The sequence below is a fragment of the Nanorana parkeri genome, unplaced genomic scaffold (genome assembly GCF_000935625.1).
Source record: "Nanorana parkeri isolate BGI_ZX_2015 unplaced genomic scaffold, ASM93562v1 scaffold156, whole genome shotgun sequence".
In the NCBI taxonomy this organism is placed as follows: Eukaryota; Metazoa; Chordata; class Amphibia; order Anura; family Dicroglossidae; genus Nanorana; species Nanorana parkeri.
In genome coordinates this window covers 1,688,429-1,711,196 of record NW_017306424.1, presented here as the reverse complement: position 1 = coordinate 1,711,196, position 22,768 = coordinate 1,688,429, and the positions used below count along the sequence as shown (strand labels likewise).

The window sequence follows — 22,768 nt, the reverse complement described above, 5'->3', positions numbered from 1 at the left end:
TTCATCAACGCAAGCAACACAATGTAGAGCTAATTTACACAACATCACCTTGCAATTCATGCAGGGCTTTGCACAACACACCTGTTCGATCTGATTTAAAAAAAAAAAATTATACATGGTAACGTTTAACTGAACACCGCATAATGTGTGGATGGCTGTTTGTTGCCCCTTGCCACTGCTTGTGTTGGGAATGCAGAAATCGGGCCCTGTTCAGATGGTTGGGAAGATGCACTTTTGATTTCTTAACATGTCTCCTTTAAACATTCTTACAAGCCTACCTGACTGTATATATTGTTTAAGACACATATTACCCTAACCAGGATGTCTTTAGAATGCCCTTCATCTTGCCCAATAGCTTCAGTCTGCCTCATTTTCCTATTTACTTTGGACATGACCCTACATCCAGCGATAATTGAATTCAGAAAGTGCACTTCTTAAACATCCTTATGGTTGTGACACTTGATCTAAAGAGACGTATTCTTGGGATGACTGAAGGCTTTTTAATAGATGTATGATCAATTTTAAAATTGAAACCTTGTACCTAGCCAGTAGGCTTATACACAAACATTGGATGGTCTGTTCTTCTCCATTGATCCTGGAATGTTTCCTTTTAGTTAACTCTACCCTACCATATAGGAGAGTCATTTATAAACACTGTAACTGCAATTAAATGTGTTAAAATTTGGCAGATTTCGACTTCAGCCATTCAACTTTATTTATAGAAAGGAAACCTGGCCCTCTCTTCTCTGATTATCCTTAATGCCCATTCTCAAGCTCAGTTACCTCCAATGGAAGACTTGGTTGCACTGACATAAGGTTTTATTTCCAGTTTTGTATTTGCAGTGGTTTTATCTTTTTGCAGTAATGACATTAATGCACAACTCCCATGTGCCCCATTCTGTTATTATCTATATAATCGCAGCTGTCATTTACAATTGTACATTCACTCATACAGTATGTATATTTTATGTTCAATTAAACTTTTGTTGAATTAAAAAAAAGTTAGTAATTTTTATAGAATAAATCATTAAAGAAAGTCAAAATGAAGATATTAATACAAGCTTCAAATATCATTTAAAAATTAACATACCTGACTTCAGGGCCATCTCCATAATGAGGCAGCCTGAGGCAACCTATGGTGCTCTGTCCGGCTTCCTGCCCAGCTCACAGACTTCTTCAGTTGCCAGGATGCTGAGCAGGATGCTTTGGCTGGCTACACTCTGAGTTCCTGGCAACCAGTAAAGTCAGAGAGCTGGGTGGGACTGCAAGCACTATTTTTGCAGATCACACTGGATTGAAACGCAGGCACTGATGTGTGGACGATCGCACTGCGGGCGGGGTGTGTGGCTGCGGTGCCATTGACTTCAATGCACTGCCACGCCCCCTCCCACCCCTGAACACAGGGAGTCAGCCAGATTGCGTTCCAGGGGCCGAACACACTGAAACACGGTCTTTGTGGTGTGAACCGGCCCTTAAGCTGAATATATTTTCTGCAGTATGTAACCTAGAAAGCAATAGCACTGATAAATGGTGGATTTGCTGTTACACGGTTGCATATAAAATATGACACAATGCATAGGCACGGTTAATATTTATAATGGGGTGAAGTGAGAATTATATAGTTATTTTGTTCTTGGCAATAGTATAGCTGGTTAATATACTGCCATCTTGGGGACATTTTGGTTATTGCACCACATTTTCTGTGTACCTTCACATTTATGATGTATTTTCCCCTTCTGGTCCAAGTTTTCTGGTGTCGTGCCTGCCTATAGCAGGGCCACATGTAATATGCTCGATTGGAAACATTATAATCTTTGACCTTCAAATACCGTCTGTTCATTCATCTGCTACATCCTGTTGTCTGCGGTAACCTGCTGCATTTAATAAAGAGCTTTGTGGATGAAAATGTATTTGGTGACTTCAGCTATCTGATAAGGATTGTTCGCAGTGATTATATCTGCTTATACAGGCCAGGCATAGAGGTCTCAGCAAGGGATAAATCGCTAATACAACAACCGGAGTCAGAATAGTGTATATATTCTATCCAGAGTTTATCCCTCTTATGTATAAATCATAACACACCATGCTTTAGAAGGGTTATGTTATGATAAAACATCCTTTAAGTATGCACAAAAGAGACCAATTAAGTAATATAAAGCATCCATGTGTTTAATGTCCATTAGAGAACAGAGAACTGTATGAGGTCAAAGCTCACTGTTATGTAAAATTAATTCTTTGTTAGGAATGCTGCCATTAATACCTATAATACTGAATGGATATCTATGGCAACACCTGACCATCAAACAGTCCTTCTCATACAGGTTCACGCTTCACTCTTGTGTGAATTTTTACAGGTCTCCTGTAAAAATAATAGGCTAAGGGTCATAAATTACTGAATGTCCCCTTTGCAGGGGTGAAAAATGTAAACCTTCCTACAGAACCTTATGAAAAATATGCATGTTTTAAATAAAATGTTTTACACAAATAAGCACAACAGACATACACAAGAAAGTAATTCTGAAACTTCAGTATGTATTGATTTGGGACCACAGTACAGGCGGTCCCCGGGTTACATACAGCACAAGATAGGGACTTTAGGTTTGTACTTAAGTTGAATTTGTATGTAAGTCGAAACAGGTAAATATTTTAAGTTTAAAATTTTTTTTTAGTTTTGGATAGCATAGGGAAGGGTCACGGTTCTTTTGCTGTCTGTTCTTGTTGTTCAGAAGATTATAATATCATTTCAATTTTTTTATTTAAAATGACACAGCAAAAAAAGTTTTTTTCTATTTTTAATTTTATTTTATAAACTTTATTTTTTATTATTTGTTTGCATTTTAAATTTTTATTTATTTAACTTTTTCTTAACTTTGTTTTACATTTTGTTTGTCTTTTTACTTTAATTTTGTTACTTTTTTAAACTTTTTTTTTTGTATTTTAAATCTGGGAGCCAACATAGCCTGCTATTGCAATAGCCAATAGCAGGCTGGCTATTGCATCTGCCCACTGCCTGCTGTCAGCAGAGAGGGGCCTGAAGCAGAAAGTTCTCTATCAGGTCCCCCCATGCTGATTGACAGCAGACAGCGGGTGGGTGCAATAGCCAGCTTGCTATTGGCTATTGCATTTTACAATATCCAATAGCAGGCTGGGTATGGCTCCCAGCCTGCAATGAAGAGTAGTCAGGCGGGCGGGGCAGAGGAGCCGCGGCCAGACCAGGAGACCGGAGGATCGTCGGGAGCGGGGAAGCCGATGGAACGGCTGAAGAGGAAGCCGGCACATCAACAGGGTACGTGGGGCATCGGCGGTATGCAGCGGTCTGTGTCCCCGCTGCCTCCGCCAACACAGGTGCGGAGAGCAGCGGGGATTTGAAAGGACACAGGCCGCTGCAGCCACAGTTCTCCTAAATGTACCGGCGGCTGCCGGTACATTTAGGAGAACTGTGGACCCCGTTCGTATGTACAGATTGTCCGTAAGTCGGACGTCCGTAACCCGGGGACTGCCTGTATATCACTTTATAATGTCAGTACTTCTATACTTTGCCGTTGTAGTATCTGACACTTTCAAAGTTAAAAGATCACAGCATAATACAACAGTTATATATTGTATAATGTGCAAAGTGACTTAAAGTGACATGAAACTTAGTTAAATCTTAAAAATGTATCTTGTTTGTGTATCACTCAGCTGTAGATCCTCATATCAACTTTGATTTTATGCTGACATTGTCCTTTCTTCTGGAGGGTGGTTATACTGTACCCCATAGTCCCTGTGTGTGTTGTAAAGTAGTTACTGCTCCAAGCTCACTCACGTTATAGACTATAATCTCACGTTTAGTTTACTAATTTGTATTGAGATTGTAGTCCATCATGGTAGTGAGCTTGGAGCGGTGACTACTTTACAACACACATGGACCATGGGGAAAAATAGCCACCCTCCAGAAGGAAGGACAGTGTAAGTACCAATTCAGAGATGATTTGAGAATCTACAGCTGAGTGATACACAAATAAGATACATTTTTGTTAATAGTTAAGGTCCTTGAATGCATTTTTAAGATTTAACTCCTGAGTTTAGTGTCACTTTAAATTCCATAAGCTGATAGTGTTAGTGTTTTGGCACATTTGGAAACAGTTGGTGACCTCATTATGTTTACAAGGCCACACATGGCTATGGCTTCACCACTGTAATGTATCTCATAAATACAGAGCAAGCTTAAGAGAGAGCCCATCACAGGGTAACAAAAATGATAAGTGGTTTGTCAAGCAAGAATTGTAAAGACAGACAAGCTACAGTGAATATGCTCAGTCTGCAAAACTGCCAAGGACCACTGGAAATAGTCTAAGACATTCCAGAATCTCAGACCACAAATTGGATTAATGAACCAGCAGTTAGGTTTCTATATTCAGGAGTAAGTCTTTAATAACTTACACACAGATAATAATATATGACACACAAAGAGACATTTGACAGCATCAAACTAACAAGAGAAATGCCTGTACGGCTTGCAAGACATGGTTTTACTGTTCATTCTTTTGTGTTTTAAAGATGTAAAAAAAAGATGTGGGCAGCCTGGTGATTTGATGATTGGCACTGCTGCCTCGCAGCACAAATGCTCTGGTTTATTTTTTATTGAGGGTCAATTCACCAAGCTATAGGAGTTATTTTCAAAAATGTTTACTTTTATCACAAGGTCATTTTCTGAAACTATTCAGTTTATATAGATAAATATCATGTAGGAGTGAAATGAATTATTTTTTTCAAACTTATTGTAATTTACCATTCTTATTGTCAGGAACATAAGGGTTACATCAGAACAGAACAGCTGCAGGCCAGCTAACTAACCCTTACAACTGCTGCATTTTCTATGGCTGTAAGCTCATGGTCTCTACTCTACATCCAAATGGTGCCTGACCATTTGCATCAGTGTGAATGGATGTGATTGGTAACAAACAAGTCCTATTTCTGTGCTTCCCTCCATGCTCCGAGTGGTGCTGTGTCTGTCCGACTGATTGATGCTTAACAGTACAGGCACCAGCCTCTTCGTGTGTCGTCATTCCGACCCACTGATTGCTTCACCAGTCAGTGAGATTGGAGCCTAAAAGAGGTGCCTATCACATTAACAACATCCTTGCAAATGAGCAAGACACAGCTCCTGTGTCAGACTTCTGTGCTTTGCTCTGTGAATGTGATCTGGCAGCCGGTCACATTTACAGCATCTCTGCCCGGCTGTAAAATCTTCTCTCCTAGCTAGTGGTGACAGTTCTATAAATGGCACTTTTAGAATGGCAAGCAAGGAGATCAGTGAACATGTCTGTTATGTTCACTGATTTCCTTTAGTTTATTTAAACTTGAAACTACTCATTACTCAGTATTTCAGGTTCAGCACCTTTACACACATTACATATGCACATGTTAGAGGTTTAGGAAATATTTTAGGCTAGATTTAAACTTTGTTGTTGTGGTGTGTTACAGCACATGCAATAGTTTTGAATATGCAGCCGATGCACCCTAACACATGACTCTCTTTGTTTTTAATGCAGTGCACCACACCTGTTGATTATGGTGTATTACAGTGTATTACAGTGTAAGTACATTGCTCACTACTATATTAGTCTGTTGGGGTGCAATGCACTGTGACAAGTACATTCCTACAAATTGCTGTACAATGTGTTTTACTGCAAATGATTATGCCTTATGGGCTTTATTTAAGTATGATGCTAAAAACTGAAAACAGTAAGATCCCTTCAAATATGTCCAGTACATTGTAGTGTGTCAGTGCCTCTGGCTGGACGATGGCAGATAGGAAGTGTAGCCCACACTGTCCCTGGTGGTCTAGGCGTTGCGGCACATCTCTGTGCCCTAGGCTTCCCTTCTCTAGTCTGCATCTTTTCCCTGTTGATTCCATGTCTTCTCTGGTGGCCTCATGAGTCCCTGGAGTGCTCTCTCCCTCCTGGACATGGTTGCAGACTGTTCTCTCTGGTAGTTCTGCTGCTGCCGGCACTGCTGACGCATTTTTCTCAAGCGTACCAGAACACTTACATTTAAATGGACTTTCCATTTACATTCCAATGGACTTTCTCAAGGGCACCCTTGAGAAAGTCCATTGGACGAAACGCGTAGGGGAGGAGCTACACGCTGACGCTAGTGTATGGAGTGGAGGAGACTGAGCTGAGCTCATACAAGCCGATTTTATGTTTTTACAGCGCTGAAAAACTATTTTAAATGTAAGTGTTCTGATTTTTATGAATAAACTATCATCTAGCAGTTTTACACTATGTGCGATCTTGGTTTTCTATTTTGAGCGGATAAGAGAGATTTGGGAGAGACATCGTGCAGACTCATCATTTTCTGCTGTTGGTGATTCGGTGGAGAGGGAGACATCGGACGCCAGGGAAATTTGCAGTGCGTTTAAAGACCACCTGGGTGGTCAGAATTATCTGGGGAGTGGGCTAGTGTTTATACACCTGGAGGTGGATCACTGTTGATTAATTGACGAGGAATTGAAGCACAGAAGTCACACGTGATTGTGGAACTTTATATGCAATGATTATTTGACTCACTGATGTAATACAAAGAAAGTGAACACAAGGATTTCATCACATTTATTTTTGATTATATCATTTTGGGAATATTTTTATATGGACTATATATAAGTTGGAGTGAACATTTTTGTATAATTGTCACTAAGTATATGCACTTAGAGTTTTATAATATTAGAGATAGCGCAGTGTTTTTTGTTTACTATATTGTGGGAGAAGTTTATATAGCTTCTCTCTATCTCTGCAGCTGTCAATAAGATGCCATTGAGGATTTTGCGGTAGAGCACTATAGCGCGGATAATCATTTGTTTTGCTATAAGAGAACTATTATCTAAACATGTAGAAAATCCTTGTGTGGGGTATGAAGGGGAGTCCAAATGGATGTGGTTCATATAATGATTATCTGTAATACTTTACATACATCTAGCTCAAACCTAGCTCAAGTTTACTTTTATGTATTTTTAAAGTTTTTCAATAAAGGATTATCATTGTTTTAATCGTGTTCTAAAGCTTATCACTGTAGCACCTGAAAAGTTCCACTTGTATATGGTTAGAGTGTAAATGATAAAGAGTCAATTCAACTTGAAAATATATCACAGCCTCTTGATTTTTTTCAGATAGTATCTTTTATTTTAAATGTTTGTCTCGCAGTGTATGGTTTCCAAACTGAAACACAGGATTTCAAACAAGAAAGAAGGAAAGTCGTGTCATTAAATGGTTACTTCTAGTTAACTTTCCCAGTCCAAGTTTACTATGGATGCCTTTACATCTGCCATAATCATGTGGCCTACTGCACAAGACGACTAACTCACAGGGTAGATATTAGGACGGAACCAGCATCCCACATGAAGCTTCCCAGACCTCAAGCTTAAAGATGGCCATACATTGTAAGAATTTTGTTCGGAAATCATACACAAACTGTCTTTTGAACAGAGATCGAACAGTTGATGGTACATCACCGATTTCCGCTTTTGATATTGTGATTGAAATTTTTTGATCATTCAGGTTGGAAAGTTTTTTTTCTCTGACCAAACATTCACAAAAGGTATTTCTTTCCATCGCTTGTCAAAAATTAGTTGGTTAGTATAGCTAAAGATTGATTTCCAAAATTGACACATGATTATGCTCGATGGGGAAGTCTAGGTATAATCGAACGAGGGTTCGTGACACCACCGTGGCAACCTTTAGTGACTGCTTTTGTGGTTGTTCTATAAATTGGTGCAGCTTTTTTTTTTTTTATCTTTAGTCACTAAAAACTGCTCCGAGCATGTATAAAAGTAACTTCATATTTTCCAAGTACAGCTAGAGTAAACACCTGTAATATCTCTATATTTGAATTGTATCTGTAAAAAGCAACAGGACTTGCTGTATTTTTCTTGAAGACGTTTCACTGGACACCCGACCAGCTTTCTCAATTCAGAATGACTTGTACAAAAAATTATCTGGGAATAAATATGGTGCCTGTCACTCCAATCCACATAATCTGTCACAACCAGGTGTTGATTGCATTTGCATTTTTACATATATACCATGACCTGGATGAATGAGAACCTTCACAGACACTCTGTGAATTGTGTTGCCACATGCCAACTGAAAACTAACATCAGATTCTTCAAAGAAGCGTCTGGTAGGTAGATTGATGTATGGGGTTACTAAAAGGAGACTGCTTAGGGCAGGATTCAGCATTGATGATTATTCCTAATCATGCAGGAGCTAAAAACAAGCGTCTGGAACAAATTTCTGGCTTGGTTTATCTGAGTTTAAAAGTACAGTAGATGTATAACTTAACTGCATGACACGTAGTTAATTAATGCACAGTGTAGCATAAACAACTGCAATTTTCTTTCTACATACCCTGTCTATATGCCCTCACACCAGCAATGCCTGAATGACATTTCTCAGGGCAGTTTTCCTGATGAGGACAACAGTGGACCAAGCTTTTGTAATATGTACACAAGCAACCACTTGTAGTCCCCATCTGAAGCCCATGTGACAGAGTGACTAAGCAGGGACACAATTGGGAGACATGTAGTCAAGAACCAGCTGCACTCCTTACCGGAATAGTAGTAAACCTGCCAAGCAGGTGGGTGCTTGTAGTGCCCACGGACGGCCCCGTGAACAATGCAAATCTAGAAAGGATTGTCACCAGCACACCAAAGGTTTTGAAGCAAAAAGTCCTTTATTGACAAATCGCCATCCAATACTTGACAAATCGCCATCCAATACAAGCGCTTTCAGGGTCTCAGCAGTACCCCTTCATCAGGCTCAGAATAATACAGTAAAGCAAACCATCACCTTTAAATAGACATACCAGTGCATATTAAAAACAGACCACTCCCACCAGTTGCAGCTGGAACACCGTATATTCCCGCCATTCTGCACTCAAATGAGGCTCACCTGTAATCCACTAATGTACGCAGCGAGTTGTAATGATATGGCCGTTAGCTGGAAGTAACATCAGCTGATTGCCTAGGGTACAGGACGCTGGCATGCACAGTGGACAAGTAGCGAACTGCAGTCATAAGCACAATCTGACAGTGCAGACAGTGCAGGCAAAAGACATTCCCCATTAACAATCTACATTAGGATATGATTATGCTGACATTGGTGGTGCACATATAAGCCCACAGGAGTAAACATGTGAAGCATATTCATATAGGGACACATCAATTAACGTTGTATTGATATATAATCGCACAAAATTTTGGATGACGATTTGTCAATAAAGGACTTTTTGCTTCAAAACTTTTGGTGTGCTGGTGACAATCCTTTCTAGATCTACAATTGGGAGACAGAGACAGAAAGTTGTCACCCTATAACAGGAAGTGCCTGCACAAGCACATTCATGGCAGAACCTCCAGGTATGTATTATTTAAAGAAATGTGCACATTTAAAAAGAATTTACAATTACCAACATGTTAAATTGGGTTGACATCCACTTCAGGCATATCTTCAGTGATATGAGGCTTAACCAGATGTCTACCGGTCAGTTATGTTATCCCATATTACTGTCTAAATACACAGCTCAGATTTTAGTTTTCAATGTCAAGCTTGTTTCCAAAGAGGTTTTCTAAGCCATAGTTCAATATGTTTCGTTTGCTAAACATAGGCAAATCCAATGTGAATAATTGATTGAGTTCAGTATGAATATTCACTAAGCTACTTGTATACAGACCTTCAAAGCATTATGAACTCTTGGGAGTGCATGCTATGTGGAGTATTCTGAACTCATTACATCAAAAGCTTGCAATGGTTTTTAATGAGAAGCTAAGTGTACAGTAACTGGGCAACCTCTAAACAAGGCAAGTAATGCCACACATTTTAGAGGTTAATTCATACCATTGACTTTCGGCTACTGTACAAATATGCCTGAGGATGTCCAAGTGTATATAATATTAGCTATGCATATTTTATAAGCTAACCTTGAGTGCCAAAAATAGGAATAAGCTACTAGTATGTTGTATATATCTAGACTGTTCACAGTTTAGTTGGTCATACACAATGTAATAATTACTTAAAGGGAACCTGTCACATTTTGTATCCATTGCTGGATAGTTTCTAAAATGTAGAAACAATGGCTTCACAATAAAAGAGCTCAATTCTTTGAGGACACATCAATGTAAGTCATGTGGTCCAGGTGCTTTGTTCACCTTCATTTTGTCTGTTTCTGGACTATATCAATTTTGAGCTCTTGTGGTTTATTTGAGGTTGTGGCACTGACATCCCCATTATGGACCTGAGCTCCACCATGTTCCTTTCTATACACAGAGCTGAAGAGGTATTTAATACATTTGCTTTCTCATTGTCCCCAGTCACTAACTCTGAATTAACTAGTAAGGGGCCTACACTGTCTTTTTACTATTTATATAGTTAAGATAATTTATATATTCTCTTTTGCAACTTGTCATTCGTTTTCAATTTTTGTGAACTTGATTTGCTTTTTACATATTTTGTTATATTCTTTGTAACTGTTGAATGCTGCAAATGTTGAAAGTGTTCCTCAAATTTTATATATTTTTTTAATTCCTTATGACTTTCGTAACATCAAACGTGAGCCATAGGTATTCCTTTTAGCCTTTTAAACATGTTGCTCACAGGAATATATTATCATTCGCTTTGCTAGCTGTGTTTCCAGCAATCTGGGACTAGATCACCCCCCTAATGTTATGGAGAAGAAGAGAAGGGTGGTATTTTGTAGTCCTGACAGACATTCTATAGGGTGACAACGCTGCTCCTCCATAGATTATAGATGCAGTACATTGCAGGAGTGCTACCTTAGGACAGGAAGTGTGTTACTGGCAGCATAACCTGGTAAACTAAAGTAACAAACATGAAAAAAATTCAACCTAATTCAGCCACCACATCTTAGTTCTGGTAAGCTGTAATATATAACATTTGGTTTTTTTAGGTTCATATACACTCTATATTATCTGTATTCAGGTACTATGGGTCAGGGTTGATTCTACAATTGCTCATGACACTAATCCCTTAGAAGGATACTAAAACCTTCCACAAAAAGAATAAAAATGCATTCGGCCACATTTTAGTGTATCTGGGAAGGGAGCCTGACAGATGATAGATTGCTGTGTAGAAAGATATACTACACTCTGAAGGAGAGTTAACTGGCATTTTACTGACCACTTATTCCAGGGATTAAAATGAGGTGTGTAATTATCTGTTATAAAAGTGAGTGTTCTGTACGCGTGTTCATGTCTATGCTTAGACAACGATGCCACATCAATGCTGCTGACGGCACAAAGACAGTACAATGTGTTTGTCAGTTACAAGGAAACATAGGCATATTAAGACAAATGAAGATTCAGAACCTTATTTCAGAAAGCAGGTTCAAGTGGTTCCTCTAGATTTATATTGGTATGCATAATGCCACTATGGAGTTTGCCCATAACTCATACACTGATGGATCAATATGTATTTATTAGAGTTTCCATTCAAATAGAATGTGCTATGCGGCACTTCATAACAATTCACATCCACAACAGCCAGAAAGGGCTCTATACTGATGTTGAACACGGCTGCACCTCTTCTGAGGGAAGTGCCATGTTCTAACATAGGCTTTGCTACATTTGTTGCAATGTATTTACCAACATGTACTTAAATTATTATGGTGATGGTTACAAATGAACCAAATAAAAAGACACATGCAGCAAGTTTATGTTAAAGCGACCCAATCTCTAGGCTAAAACAATTCAAGCAGAGCCATCTTGTAAAAGAATATGTTGAATACTTACCTGTCTGGTGGGCAATGAGACCAACCTTCACTTGCATGCAGATCTATGGGCCCTACTGCAATTGACACTTTTGGGTGTGCTGGATAGTGTGTCTGCCACTGCACACTGTAGTTCTCCCACCATTCACTATGTCACAAAAGGACATCTGAGGGAGGTAGTAGCTGAAACTACACAGTGCAGTAGATAACACTCTATCAAACACCTGGGAATGTCAGAGAACAGGGGTACCCATATCTCTGCAAGAGTTTAAAGATTGGTCTTGCTGCCCACCAAACAGATAAGCATCTTAATTTATTGTTAGAATAGGCCCTTTAAACTTTAAAATATGCCATACATATATTAAAGAGGAACTCCAGGACTCAAGTTAACCCTTGCAGTGGGTCTACCCTCTCACTGCAGGGCTTAAAGGAGAACTATGGGGTTAGGGCTTTTCCCCATAGTTCTCCAAAGGGTAACGTGAGGACACAAACTAGCTTCCTCCCTTCACCCTAAGCTCAGTATACCGCAAGCTGCAGCTCGCGGTATACTGATACGCCGCAGCTGAAACAGATCCTGACAATTATGTCTGGATCCGCCCAGCTGCGTGAGTGATACCTGGTTCTGCATATCTAGAGGCAGAGCCAGCTGTAGCCGCCCCCTCCCCCATCCGTTCCGCCAGTCAGCGCTGGAGGATCAGAGCGGGGAGGGGAGAATCCATTCACTCCCCTGTCACGGCTCTCTGCAGTGACAGGATCGAGAAGTGAGCCAGCGCCGGGATGTGTTCGCTCACTTCCCGACCTACTGAGCCGACCTGTGACAGTTTTATTGTCACAGGTCGGCTCAGATTATGAGGCTGAGTGAAAAGCACTCACCTCATAATTCTACTTTAAGTGCTTGTTTTGGTCTATGGGCGAAAAAAGAAGAAATACTAATCTAATCTTCAGTCCAGGGGCAGTGACTGCTCACCTCTATCCCCCTCTTCTCCGGCTGTAGTATGTCCCTCCAATATCTTCAGGCCTAATAGTCTGCCTCAGATATGATGATGTTATAGGTCCTTAGACCGGTGGAGCAAGGGGAGAAGAGGCTGCCAGTCTAACAGAGAGCAAGAATAAAGAAAACAAACTCTTGCACTACAATTTTTCATAGCCAATGTTATTGATGTGAAAGGTCAGCCTTGTCACACAGGGCAGAACAACAGTCTAATGACTCTTATGTGGCAGTAACTCAAACTAGTTAAACTGTTGAAAATGTTGAAACACACAAAAATTATAATGTGATAAACAATACCTCCCACCTTTCTGAGATGGGAAAGAGGGACACGTTATAGCATGAAGTAGGTAAGCAAAGGACATGTCCCTGCCACGCCTCCAGTAACATGGACCATGAGGATTAAATTGGTTTAACCAAAAATTGTTTTCTTTTTTCATCACTACTTTTCCTTTATTTTAGCTGATCAAAGTAAAAAAGAAACATTTAAGGATTAGATAAGATTTAGTGCCATAAAACACTTTTGATAGTTTAATACTACAATTTTTTTAGAGGTCTATACATCAAACCAAAGAGAGGGACAACTAAAAAAGAAAGAAAGATTGGCAGATGGATTTGGTCCCAAAAGAGGGACAGTCACTCCTATTGAGGGACAATTGGGAGCTATGGATAAATACCATGATTGCTCGCTAAAGTACATTCAACCCACTGGCCGAATAGAACAGATAGTTCCAACCATGCTGCACAGCATGGATGGACGAATCCCCTGCTGTCTCTATTGTATTCTGACAGTGGCCGCCAGCTACTGTCAGAATACCTAAATGGAGCTTGCAGCTGTTTGGCTACAAGCTCAGTTTAGCCAAAGAATTTCCAACATGTTCCTTCGGCAAAAGTTGATCTAATGGTTTCTGTTGAAGAAATAGGGTCACCAGTGCAGCAAATTTCTGCAGATTCCTGCTGAATCAGACGGAATTCGCTGAGTGTGTTTCCAGCTTTAGGTTTAAAAGTTATATGTGCCAAACAATAGCAGCTTAAAAAAAGTAGCACGCCGTACTTCTACAGCAAATTCTACAGCGTAAGTAAGTACAGGTGTTTATCTATTTTACTGTTCGATTATGGTATGTTGCATTAATGCAAGCATGTAAGAGTGTGTTGCGTTAAAGTGCGTCTCCACTTTTGCAGTCAAATTTGAGAAACCCCCACTATATGTTTGTGTTCCCATTCACGCAGCATACCAAAAATAATAAAATATTTATTGGCTTTTTGGCCGTTTCTTTGGAGCAGGATTATACACAGGACACTACAGGGAAGCTTCTACTACCTTAAACAGTTGGCAATGATAAATGGATTACCATGCATTGTCTTGATATTTCTAACCCTTAGTTAGGACAGACACTCTTGCACAACTACTTTGCAACTAATAATGGAGATCTACCAGCACAGTGCAGACAGGGTTAATTAAGGCAAACACAGTTGCCCAGCCCCCTTATAAACAGAGATAACTTAGAAGGCTATTTCAGTCCTGGTGTTTTCAGCAAGAGAGCATCTAAAAAGGTTAAAGGAGAACTATGAGGTGAGTGCTTTTCACTCACCTCATAGTTGTAGCCGACCTGTGACAATGAGACTGTCAAAGGTCGGCTCAGTAGATAGGGAGGTGAGCGAACACATACCGGGTTCGCTTGCCTCTCGATCCTGTCACGACTCTCTGCCGTGGCAGGGGGAGGGGCTGGATTCCCCTCTCCCCGCTCCGATCTGCCAGCACTGACTGGCGGAACGGACGGGGGAGGGGCGGGTACAGCTGGCTCTGCCTCTAGATAGGCAGAGCCAGCTGTCACTTACAGAGCTGGGCGGATCCCGTCATCTAAGTCGGGATCGGCTCCGGCGTCTCAGTATACCACGAGCTGTAGCTTGCGGTATACTGAGCTTAGGGTAACTGGAGGACGCTAGTTTGTGTCCTCCCGTTACTCTAAGGAGAACTATGGGGAAAAACACTGACCCCATAGTTCTCCTTTTAGCTGCACTTTTTATAAATTGTTTTTTTAAAGTTATGCCCATAGGACGTGCACAGCCTATTGCATTAGGGTGTGCACAGAAAAGCACAAACACACACGCATATGTGTGTATACGTATATATACACACATATACATACATATATATATATATATACATAAAGTACATGTGCTTGTAGAGGCATTATACTGCATACATCGTGCATACATACATACATACACAGACCTGAGGCATCCCTGTATTACCTCCTTACCTCTTCCAGCAGGGGTGCAGTAATGAAGCAGGGAGCCTGGCAGGTGGCCATGTGACCACCCGCCTGGCTTCCTGATTGGATGGGAAGCCACGGAAGCTGCAGCCACGCTCCCTAGCAGCTTCCCAGGCTCCGAGGACTGCGACGGTTACGTGAGGAATGTAATGGCAAGTGCGCTGCGCTCTGTATCGCTGAGCTGGTCAGGGAAAAATCTTTGTGATCTCTCCACCGGCTCAGTGACTAAAACATGTACACACTGGAAACATGTAAAACACTGGGAACATGAAAACATATAAAGTAGGTTACATCCCAATGTGGCTGCAAAAGAGGAAATACACTTTAAGGTAGTCTGTTCGATCAAATGGGATGCTAGCACACCAGAATAGACAAACAAATGAATCAGTACTACTTTTCCCTATGCACTGCAGTGCACCACAACACACAATAGTGCGCAATCGTGCATTACTATACATTGCGGTGCACTGCAACACAGGTTCATTGGGGGTCACTGTAATTGGCACGGTCAAGTTGAATGGCACCACAGCACACCAACATGTGTAAGCAATGGTGTAAAGCTGGCCTTAGTGGGGTTTCTTTTTTATTTACGGTAACTGTAAACTGATATTTGTGTACAGTTCAGTATATGCTGTTCCTGCATGCCTGACGTACCCAAAAACATTAATAATTCCATTTTTATTTTAGTATTGCCACCACAGAGCTGGTATACTTCTCTGAATGCTGAAGCATGTGCTGCTAAGAAAATGCACACTCTTATAGTTGTGCGCATCTCTTTGTACATCGCACAGGTATAGTAAATCCTGCGAGTGTATGCCAGGTATGCAGAAACATCAACACAACATCAATACAACAGTAGCAGCAAATTAGACCTAATGTCTTTGCATATTCGTGACACACGGTGCAGAACGTCTCTAAATTACACGATCCTCAGAAACTCTAAACTGGTGTGAAAGAATAACATTTCCCCTACATAACTGTAACACCGCTTGCTGCAAATTAAATATAATTATATTTTTAAATAAGTATAACTATGAATAATAGCTTTAATTACGTGTTCAAAATAGTATATGACAAATTAATCATTAACTGCAAATAAAAGTTTTTCAAAAGGAAATAGAAAGTCACAAAAGCAAAAATATGGATCACCAGCAACATCTATTCACGTCCACACGTCACAATTAAATAAGAAAATGTAATTATAACTTGTTGTTTATTATTTATGTAAGGCTTACTCTTTATCCATCATGTGTACACTTCCATTAAATATGAAGCATAGCAGATCACTGTACTGTCTAGTCTGGGAAGATTACTATCCTCTAAATAGAGCTGATCTACCATTGGAGTCATTCACACCCTAGCCTGTGTTCACTTAAAACTCCCAACCAGGTTTAGGGATGGGCTCGATGTTCGAGTCAAGCAAGGTTTAGGAATGGACTCGAACATTGGCAGTTTGTGTGTTCGGCAAACACATGAACTATCAAGGCATTCGGTGGGCTATTCGCCCACTGAACGCCCCACAAGGCGCTGTGCACCACACAGTGCCTTATGAGCCCTGATTGGCTAAAACCTTGCACCTGAGCATAGGTCAGGTGCAAGACTTTGCCTAATCAGGGCACAGTACTCTGTAAGAGCCATGATTGGAGCCATGATTGGGCAAAGTAATTATGACTTTGCCCAATCATGGCCCACCTGTCAGATGCTGTACAACTGTAAACAGTTTAGCGGAGCTAGCTAGCTGTCACTGCTAGCTCCACCCAATTGTTTATATTTTGCCGGCATCTGTCAGAATGGCATTCTGTGGCGTGAGTTCGTCGCGAGTGGATGGGTCGGCAGTCGTTGTTTTTTTTAATTATTTCTATTTATTTTTTCTTGTTTTTTTTTTTAATTTCGTTGAGTCGTCGTCGTCGTGGACAATGCTGGACATCGTGATTGATGCTGGATTATGTCGGTGGATCAATTTTTAGGTTTTTAATTTTTTTTTTAATAAAAGACTTTTCAAAAACAAGCCTTCTATTTTTTTTTTCAATAAAAGGATTTTTTCAAAAGTCTGGCCTCTTTTTTTACAATTTAATTTAACCCTTTAGTGAATGGGTAGGGGTACAGGTACCCCTTACTCATTCACAAGGGGGGGGGGGGGGTCCCATCTGGATGCCTCTTTATTTAAAGGGGTACCCTGATGTGAATATGCCCCCTGCCCGCACCCCCGCAACCAACGCCCCAGGGCTTGTGGGGAAGAGGCTCTTGTCCCCATTGCCATGGGGACAAGGTGCTTTTCCAGGGGCAACCCTGGAAAAGCACCCTCCCAGTGCCTCCCCAATTAGTTCATCAGAACTGTCCACATCTGACCCAAACTTAGATCACATCCCTAATCATCTCCTAACAGATCATATTATAGAACAATTTAACATTGCATCTTATCATTGCTTTTGCACTGCCTTGTTTTATAAGCTTAGTAATCAGTGGGGGTCCCATTTTAATAAAGGTTGGAACATAAGTGACTTAGAAGTTTCTAAATATGATAGCATGCAAACATATCTAGCCTGCAGCATGGATGTGTTAATTGTGAGCATCCCTATATTCATCCCTTGGGATCTATAACCTGCCTGGAGTTTTCTACAGTACGCTGCCTTTCAGCTCTACATGGCATTGTATCAGGCTCTAGTGCTGTGCTTATTTTACAGTAAGTCTATGAAATGCCATGAATGATGTACTATACAACATTTACACAATTATTACAAACATCTGAGTTTGCAGGATTCTAGTTTACTATAATTCTGTGTTTTGCATCCTGGCAAATCTGATCTTTGAAAGACAGCAGCGAAATAATCCACTATAGTACAGTATACTGGGTGGTATATTTATTATACATTTTCCAATCTTATATACATATATTATATTTGTAAACAGTGCTAACATATTCTGAAGCACTGTACAGAGAACATTCAATCATATTTATTTCTTACAATCCAACATCCCTAAAAAATACACAGTCCTTTCTTCACACACAATAGGGTCAATTAGGGTTCGGACTGTGGAAGTATCTATTATGGCCTGTAGGAATTGTTCCTGTTTTGCTTGTTACATTGTAGAGATTATAACACACAGATATTTTTGATTTAATATGCACCTTGGTATTTGGCATCTGTACAAATATTTTGCAGTAGCATTTACACAAACAATATACAGTTGTAAACAAACTAACAAATCAGTGAAAATACTCGAATACCAACTACTGGGTGATGACACATGAGAAAAGAGAACTTGGAACGTGCACAAGCAAAGGATAATAAAGGTGTAAAATGACTGTACTTCCCTGCCTTGCAATACCCACTGATATCCAGAGATATTCTTTAGATAATATTTCCTGAGTTAAAATGTAATAATTATGTCATAATTAAAATAATGTGCAAAGTGTATTAACCCAACCAATCAGATTTCTCCTTTTCACCAATTTGCCATTACAAATCATACAAATCTGGTTGGCTGCTATAGATTACAGCTTGTGCATCACGGTCACTTTTCCAATGCCAAAATGACTTCTACTCATTTAGGTAAGTATCACAGTACCTCCTTGAGTGACAATTTGACAGAACTTTAAAGCATTTTGGGATGGAAAAGCAGCTTTAAAATGGACAGTTATATGATCATTCATCCTGCCAGGGAGATTGGATTACTTTCAGTCAGTGCCACATGGGATTTGACAGGCATTATGCTAGAGTGACACCGGTCACTTTGTCACTGAACAGACAGAATTCCAACGACTTCCCTGGCAAAAGAGCTCATCATAGTACAGACAGCTGCTCTCTACTTTATCCATCCCTCCCTGTCATTCCCATTGTCAGCAAGACCTCTGCTGTCTCTACAGCTCAGCCTGATTTCCACTATTGGTCACATATTCATCTAGCAATGTATGTATAAACTATTTCTCTTAAATCACCCTCCAGTTTCTTTCAGGGTTCCGGCACTCCATTGACAGCCCTCATATCTTCTCTTACCTGCTTATAGTAAAAGAGCTTCTTGCTGTTGCTGTCCTATTTCCCTTTTTGTGAGCTTTGCAGGAGGAGAAATGAGACCCCAAAATGCCAGAAACAGAGCTTGAAAATATGTAAATATTTAATAAAATTATGATACAATGTGTAGTTCCTTCCATCCCTTTAAAGATAACAGAATCCATGTAGGGTTTTAGCTACCAAGCCCTGGTGGAGTGACCCTTTAAATAGAACTGCAGAACTTTAATCCTATCGCCTGTAACAAACCCATTGTTTCTCATTATCCATGCTGTCATTCCAGCCAGCTCGGTCCCCATTGTGAAATGTAAAAGTTAAACTCCAGCTGCACTTCTGGCAGTCCGGAACGATCCCTTTTGATCATCTTCCATACGCTACCAGCTAATGAAACTGAGGAAGCTACTTGGACGAGGGGCGAAACGTCGTCAACATAGGGACAAGTCCACTTGAATGTAACTAACTACCACTAGCTATACCACCAGCTGAATAAATGAAAACCTGGGCAGACAGCTAACTGAACATCTATGGTTAGACTCCACAATAGGTTTTCATGGTAATGCTCAGATATGTAGAAGAGGGAAGCCCTTTGGTGGCCAGTAGCCCAGCATGCTATCACCTACCTGCTGTGTAGATTGCAGTGCTTGCCTGAAGGATTAGCACAGATCTCCAAATGAATTCTGGCATTCTGCTGCTGGTTATCCCTTCATCGCACGAAGGCTGGAAGACAGCTAGATCCTCATCAACACAAAAATAGGTTGTGAGGGGGAAAAAAAGCGAGCTGGTTCCTTAGAATGAGGCTAGTCCGAGCGATGTGCAGCCTCTTTACATCTGCTGGAATTGCCGAATAATTCTCAACAGAACTCTTCTGCTCCCACTATCTAAACTATGAGCTGTGTCTATGAATGTTCCGCTCCCAGAATAAAGCTCCCGCTTACAGATTCTCCTCTCTGCTCCTCCTTGTCATTTCTTCTCTCTTCTCCCAGTGCACTCCCCGGCTCCCACACCCTCCTCTCCTCTCCTCCTAGAATATGCTTATTTCATTCACCCTCTTCCCCTCGTTCCGTTCCCCGAACATAATACATGTCGTTTCCGCCGGTCTGCCCTCTTTCCTGCAATCACTATCTGCTCTGATCGTTCCGTGATTTCTGCTCCATTTTCCGCTACTTTTACCAACAGAAATTCGTTTCTTCTCTTTGGCTTTAGAGAACCCACTTTATCTCCTAAAGATTACTGAAAGGGCTCAGTGATGCCACAGAGACCAGGAGATCTCAAATCATTTGTGTAATTCTCAGCCCCGGAATGCTGAGAACCGAATCAGTGGCAGATGGATAGATAAGATAGATAGATATTTGTAGATAGATAGCCATAATAAAATGAAGTAGATAGATAGATAGATAGATAGATAGATAGATAGATAGATAGATAGATAGATAGATAGATAGATAGATAGATGGATGTTGGTAGAAAGCAAGTTGGATAGCCAGAATAAAACGAGATAGATGGTTGGATGGGTGGATAGATAGATAGATAGATAGATAGATAGATAGATAGATAGATAGAGAGATCGAGATAGATAGCCAGAATAAAACGAGATAGATGGTTGGATGGGTGGATAGATAGATAGATAGATAGATAGATAGATAGATAGATAGATAGATAGATAGATAGATAGATAGGGAGACAGATGGTATTACCATAATTATTTCATCAAGATAGATACATAGACATGAGATAGATAGATAGATAGATAGATAGATAGATAGATAGATAGATAGATGTTGGTATAAAGCAAGTTGGATAGCCAGAATAAAATGAGATAGAGATAGATGGTTGGATGGATGGATGGTTAGATAGATAGATAGATAGATAGATAGATAGATAGATAGATAGATAGATAGATAGATAGATAGAGATAATAATAGAATGGTAGATTGATAGGAGAGTGGTATATAGCAAGATAGAGAGATAGATAGATAGACAGAAAGATAGATAGAAAGATAGACAGAAAAAAAGAAAAAGAAAGATAGATAGATTAAGGTATGATGGCGATAGATAGATAGATAGAGAGATAGATAGATAGATAGATAGATAGATAGATAGATAGATAGATAGATAGATAGATAGATAGATAGATAGATAGATAGATAGATAAAGATAATAATAGAATGGTAGATTGATAGGAGGGTGGTATATAGCAAGATAGAGAGATAGATAGATAGACAGAAAGATAGATAGAAAGATAGATAGAAAAAAAGAAAAAGAAAGATAGATAGATCAAGGTATGATGGCGATAGATAGATAGATAGATAGATAGATAGATAGATAGATAGATAGATAGATAGATAGATAGATGTTGGTAGAAAGCAAGTTGGATAGCCAGAATAAAATGTGATAGAGATAGATGGTTGGATGGATGGTTAGATAGATAACAGATAACAATAGATTGGTAGTATAATAGGAGGATGGAAGAAAGAAAGAAAAAGATAGATAGATTAAAGTATGATGGCGATAGATAGATAGATAGATAGATAGATAGATAGATAGATAGATAGATAGATAGATAGATTAAATAAATAGATTGAAATAGAAAGAAGGAAAGAAATAAAAAGATAGATAGATTAAAGTATGATGACGATAGATAGATAGATAGATAGATAGATAGATAGATAGATAGATAGATAGATTAGATACATAGATTGATATGTGGATATTAGATAAATAGGATGACAGATAGATCTAGAGACAGTTGGGATGACTGTATATCTTTTAGATAGATAGATAGATAGATAGATAGATAGATAGATAGATAGATAGATAGATTAGATAAATAGATTGATATGTGGATATTAGATAAATAGGATGACAGATAGATCTAGAGACAGTTGGGATGACTGTATTTGTTTTAGATAGATAGATAGATAGATAGATAGATAGATAGATAGATAGATAGAATGACTGCATTTCTTTCATCAGATGTTGCTGTATGCTCATGCTGTTACTACAGTAATGCATGTTTATTGTAAGAATAAGAGGAGCAGCTAGGCAGTTTATGTGTGCCTTGTCTTTATCATTCTGCTCTATGTCTCATTATTTGTTGTAGAGTAGAGGAGCACCTCCTGTCCCAGGAGAAATAAGGGGAGGGGTGATGGTTGGTGATGGTTGAGGCTGCTGCTCTATAATCCTGTTCTACTATAAAGCCTGCACAGTACAGAGGCTACTACTCTTTAATTACCTAAAAGTAATAGCACTATATCCTAGAAAAATATGACATTACTGGGGAGGCAGGTGGCATTCAGGCTCATACCGTTGCACAGTGGCAATGAATTGTGCAGTGTGCTTAATGTATTTAGGAAAATGTAAGTGTATCAGGCAATGGAAGCCAAGTAACAGTGAATTTAAAACATAAGCAACTGGCTTCAGTAAAACACTGTAAAGTAGTAAAACAGTGTAGACCGGCTGTAAGCTCAGGCAAGATATTACATCACTAATGAAGGAAAACGGCCAGATACTAGATGCTCCAGATTTTCAGCATCACTTCTGATTATCAGTAGTTTCACCATGGGAAATGTTCCAACTTATTAGAAAACCTTTTGCGTAGCCTGATTCCTTATTGTGCATTGGAGTAGAGGGAAGAATCAAATCACTAGTGCAGGGGTCAGCAACCTTAAACACTGAAAGAGCCATTTGGACCCGTTTCCCACAGAAAAGAAAACACCGGGAGCCACAAAACCCTT

The 22,768-nt window shown here is 39.8% G+C and overlaps 1 protein-coding gene across 1 annotated transcript in view; it reads right to left on the bottom strand.

Annotated features, from left to right (window-relative positions):
- LOC108785342 (carbonic anhydrase-related protein 10-like) overlaps positions 1-19,861 on the bottom strand; it is a 341,295-nt gene extending 321,434 nt beyond the window's left edge. The window contains exon 1 of the mRNA XM_018554392.1: positions 19,655-19,861. Within this exon, the coding sequence (XP_018409894.1) occupies positions 19,655-19,718 (64 nt within the window). The 5' untranslated portion in view covers positions 19,719-19,861. The remainder of the gene's footprint in view (positions 1-19,654) is intronic.
- Between the last annotated feature and the right edge of the window lie 2,907 nt (positions 19,862-22,768).